Consider the following 5,037-nt stretch of genomic DNA (forward strand, 5'->3'; position numbering starts at 1 on the left):
ATCCAACAATTCAGTAGGCTTGTAGTGCTGAACTCCTTCTGAAGTGAAGCGAAGGATTGTATTTATACTTGTATATATATATACTCATATGTACTCATGTATATATGAGTATATATATGCCATGTATAGCATATGGCATATATTTCCATATCAAAGAAGGGCTTCAACAATTCAATACGCTTGAATGGCTTAACTCCTTCTGAAGTGAAAAAAAAGGATTATATTTATACGTTTGTATACTCATTATTAATTAATGTATTATTAATAATGTATGTTTTATCAAATACACGGCTGAAATCCTTCTGAAGTGAATCGATGCACTTGTGTGTATGCTAATTATTAATGTATTATGATGTTTCATAAAATTTTTTCTTTTGTCTAATTATGGAAATTATTTGAAAGACTTAAACCCCCACAAACAGTTTGGGACTATGTTTCTTCTGTTGAATCTCTTGAAACCTTCTTTATACCTAAACATAAAGTAAAAATCTTAATTTTAAGATACGCCAAATCAGATATTTAGCTTCACATTATATATGGTTATCTGTGAAATGTGAAGCTTACACCACCTCATCCTAACTGAACGTGTGCAAAAGATCGAGGCCAGTACTTCCAGACTTTCTATGAAACAAATAAGGAACAAATAGTCTAGTATATGTCGATTTTCAGGCATAAAATAACATATATCATAGTTTGCGCTGTTCTTATTGTCCTTTCTGATGATTAATAATAACTTCACTTTATTTGCATTCCATTTTGGTTCCACAAAAATCGAAGCTAATTCTTAAAATAATAGTTAAGAAATCTTGGGATATGCAGTCTCAAAGAATTATTTGCGAATAATTAAATATAAGAAATAATTCTAAGACCACTGGTGATGGGTACTTGGTAATACTCGAAGCAGCTAAATAGTCAACCAAAAACTCAATTAATAAAAAATATTGAAAAAAATTTTTGCTGTTGCAGTTCTATATTGTTTCGAAACCTATCTATAAAAAAATCTCTCAAGACTGTGAGCATCACTATCTCTAGATTTTTATATCTGGAAATTCCTCTTTAAGATATTTGTTCCAAATTTTCATTCTTCTATATTGAACTGCACCATAGCTGCCATATCTCTATGAAATAAGACCTCTACACATACATCATAATATTTAGCAAATAGCAAGTACTTTTCGATTCTTCAGCGTAATGTCTCACATGCGGAATGACAGCACACCTCCAGACTGTAGCACTACCACTTATTATTCAGATACGTTATATGAACATAACATTTGTTCGTGTAAGTTAAAGTCGATAATTCTTTTAATAAAGTGAACAAAATTATATGAGTTTTTTACAGTCTCCCCAAAGCCTATGATTGGTTGATAAATTGAAAGCGAAAACTTATTAACCCAAATTTCATCTATCGATCCTAGTGACAAATAATTCCACAACCTTCTATCAAAATTTAATAAAGTGCTATAAATTTAATCAGCATTGATATATATTCGGATAATCATCTTGCTAGAAAATCTTTTCAATCTTGGCTCATTAAATTAAAGTGGGACTAAAGCTACAAAAATAACCTTTACTAATCTCAAAAATCAGATCTATTTTCACACTAAGAAAAACATGAATTATTAACTTAGGTTAGGTTTACATTAAAAGCAGTCATTGCTTTATTGATTAATTGTATTTATATAACTTTAAGTTAAGATCATCTTATTTTTATTAAAAAAGGTTTTAAACCTATAATTATAAATTTTGATCAAAATTTTAATTGAATATGAATATGAGTAAATTTTTTTTCCAATGGTATTCTGTAGAGCAAAAAGAAATTTACTTGGAATCACTACCACCTTCGTTAGTTTTATTTTCTTGTACTTGATTAATACGTTCTTTCCAAGCGAGATTAGGAATATCAGCACATCCAGTACACATGTTCATGGTATTCTGCATGAAAGTATTGCAAATATGGCAAAACTGACGTTTACAGATTTCACAATAATAAACAGTTTTATCCTTTTCAGTGAACGATGCCTGACAAGCGAAACATTTTTTAATATCTACACTTCGAGGCACTTCTTTCAATGGCTTCATTGGAAATAGTTGGGAATAAGATCGTGCTAAGTTTGCAGCAGTCATCAACTTCATACCACATATTTCACACTCAAAAGGTATTTCACAATATTTACTTGAGCATCTTGGACAGATATAACCAGCACTTGTTAATGGCGCGTCGGGTTTGCCCGTGTGGCAAACACATGGAAGTATTGCCTTCTTATCATCATTATATGATGGAAAACCTATAACAACTAACGATTGGTTTTGAACCAATGCTGCCGGTGTGGGCACACAATGCTTTAGTAACAGATCACGATAATGCGAACCATCCAACACAACATCAAATTCGCCTTTGGTTTGTTGAGTTAAATAACGAAATAAGCGCACCTCAGCCGAAAATGAAATCATGGAACATCTTATGCCTGCTTCCTTTATCGTCTCTAAGATGATATTAATATCAGATGGATCACAAGTTGACAACGAACTCATTATTATTAGTATTTCTCCTGGTACAGCAATCGACAAACTCTTAAAATGCTCTATAGCTAATTCCAGACCATTCACCAGGGATGGCTCACCAGGAAAAGCGCTATTGTTAAAACTAAAAGAATTACATATCATAAATATTAGTATTATTAAGTTATATTTATAAAGTGAAATTTCACCTTTCCAAACCTTCATACAGCTCCTCTGGTAAGTGAGTTAACCGAGTTGCATAAACTGCGCGATTTCCACGCAATAGTATTATACCCAACTTGCTAATCTGATTTTTTTCAAAATATTGATCAATAAAAGATTTCAAAAGCTTTAAAATAAAGCAAAATATTAAAGCAAATGTGAAAATATTAACTTTAAATAACCAACCTTTTGTGTACACGCCATGCGTGAGGGTTCAATATCGGTTAGTTGTACAGTCTCGGTGCAATCAATAATTAAATACAAATGGCGCATAATATTCAATCTACTCAATGGAGCGCCATCTGTCTCACCTTTACGGGGCTCCTTGAGACATGTTTTCAACAAATTTGTACGCAAACGACCTTCATCGTCTTCGCGTACAGCTTCCCTTTATATTGAACATATAATTTTCGTTTTGTATTAAAAATAATGCCGAAATCCAATATAAATATATATATATAAGAGACATAAAGATAATAGAGTGTTTTCAAAAAAGTTATAAAAGATAATATTTGTTTACCAAGTTTTTTCAATACCACCTTCCCAAAGGAATTCGTCTTTTGAATTATCTCCTTGATCTTCCATGATTCTGGCAATTAATGTAAAAACTTACAGTACTTTTAAGCTATTGAACTTATGAAGCGTGCAAATTTTACTAGAATTTTCCACAAAAGATAAAATCTAATAACAAAATGTCTGCCATTGCTATTTACAATAAAGTTCTTTATTGTGAATTACTTCAAAAAGAAAAGCGTTGCATCTGTGAATTAGTTGCACAATCACGTTGCCAAATTTTATTAGTCCTCAGGGAAAAAGCTATGACGACATAATAATATATAAAATCACCTTGGTGTGGGAAATGGACAAATTCAAATATTGGCACTATAGGTCAAAAGCTGAATACCCATTCTAGGTATCAAGGGAAATGAAGAATTTGTATCAGTGGCATATTGGATACCAATTTCATTTTCTACAACGCCTTCATTTTAGAGTCCTGTCCAATGTTAATACAGTTGAATATATATCCTACCCATATTCTATTTCTATTTAGTTTATATAAGAATTTAAGTATGACTATACATTTGTACAGTCATCAACTTTATAATAACAAGAGATGTCATTAAATTTTGGAATATATATTCTATTTATATTCTATTTCTATTTAGTTCATATAAGAATTTAACCATGACTGTACATTTGTACAGTCAGCAACTTTATAATAACAACATGTCAGTACATGTTTATTCACAATAAAGGTCTTTAATGTGAACTGTCGTGCAGTTGTGAAATAATTGCGCAACCACGTTACCAAATTTCCTTAAATTAAGTTAAAAATGGTTCCTTTCTAAATTTGATCTATCTATGGATGGAAAATTTTTATCAATAGCATATTGGATATCAATTTAACTTTCTATGATGGCTTCATTTAGTAGTCCTGTCCAATTTGCAATACATAAAACTTTTTTAAAAACATTTAAGTATTATATTATGTTCAGATTATTAGATAGGAGCTATTAAAGAACATTTCCCCCATTGCTATATATAGCAATAGGTACCTATATGTTTACCATTCATTTTTTCCTTAAAACAAAAGAATTAAAGAATTAATTAATTAATTGCTTAATTAACTAACTTAGTTAATTTAATTAATTTATCAATATGAAAATGAGAATGATATTAAAATCAGATGATATGAAATTAATTTATTTTTATTACATCTATAGGTCATGTATGTAGTCGTAGAAGCTCATGAGTCAAAGACACTCCTGTGGTGTCTCACATGTGGGATGTGTTACTTTTTAGAGTGAAGGCTGGGTCCTCTCCTTACTATATGTTAAACTATGAATATTTGCACAACTGTAAATAAAACTACACGGATCTAATAAATAGAACTCTATCCACTAGCATTACTGACAATGCTTATGCCAGGGCAGATTCATTGAAAAGTTTACGCATTTGTCGGCGTTCTTGGCAATGGCTATATTAGAGGCAATCCGTTCAGGAACTACATATTTCTAGTAAATAACACTCTACCTGTAGGCGTTTCTCACCATGTCCATGCTAAGGTTAATCTATAAGAAACTATACCTACCTACCCAGCCTACCTGCTAGCAATCCTGGCAATAGCTATATTAAGATCAATCCGTTCGGAAACCACACATATCTAGTACATAGCATCATAACTTACAATGTTTCCGACAATGCGCAATCATAGGAATATTTGGGTCGTTTAATAATATTTTTATTTTCAATTCGTGATAATATAAGGATCAGTGAATTGACTAAGTAAAATAATACTTACTAAGGAAATCA

At 31.1% G+C, this 5,037-nt stretch overlaps 1 protein-coding gene across 1 annotated transcript; it reads right to left on the minus strand.

The window, feature by feature from the left end:
* Positions 1–1,801: 1,801 nt before the first annotated feature.
* On the minus strand, positions 1,802–3,380 carry LOC119670619 (general transcription factor IIH subunit 2-like). Its single transcript, XM_038080951.1, has 4 exons — positions 3,245–3,380; positions 2,911–3,112; positions 2,712–2,851; positions 1,802–2,647 (listed from the first exon to the last, which is right to left on the minus strand). Exons 1-4 carry the CDS (start codon positions 3,307–3,309, stop codon positions 1,822–1,824), a joined length of 1,233 nt encoding a protein of 410 aa, XP_037936879.1. The 5' UTR covers positions 3,310–3,380; the 3' UTR covers positions 1,802–1,821.
* Between the last annotated feature and the right edge of the window lie 1,657 nt (positions 3,381–5,037).

Source organism: Teleopsis dalmanni, chromosome 1 (assembly GCF_002237135.1).
Source record: "Teleopsis dalmanni isolate 2A chromosome 1, ASM223713v2, whole genome shotgun sequence".
NCBI lineage: Eukaryota > Metazoa > Arthropoda > Insecta > Diptera > Diopsidae > Teleopsis > Teleopsis dalmanni.

What these genes read in the sequence shown, in the direction of transcription:
- LOC119670619 (XM_038080951.1), bottom strand. Translation starts at nt 3,309, where the DNA reads ATGGAAGATCAAGGAGATAATTCAAAAGACGAATTCCTTTGGGAAGGT. An exon ending in GGTGGTATTGAAAAAACTTG is followed by an intron (nt 3,113 to 3,244) that starts GTAAACAAATAT and finishes TTCAATATAAAG; the next exon opens with GGAAGCTGTACGCGAAGACG. An exon ending in GCATGGCGTGTACACAAAAG is followed by an intron (nt 2,852 to 2,910) that starts GTTGGTTATTTA and finishes TTTATTTTAAAG; the next exon opens with CTTTTGAAATCTTTTATTGA.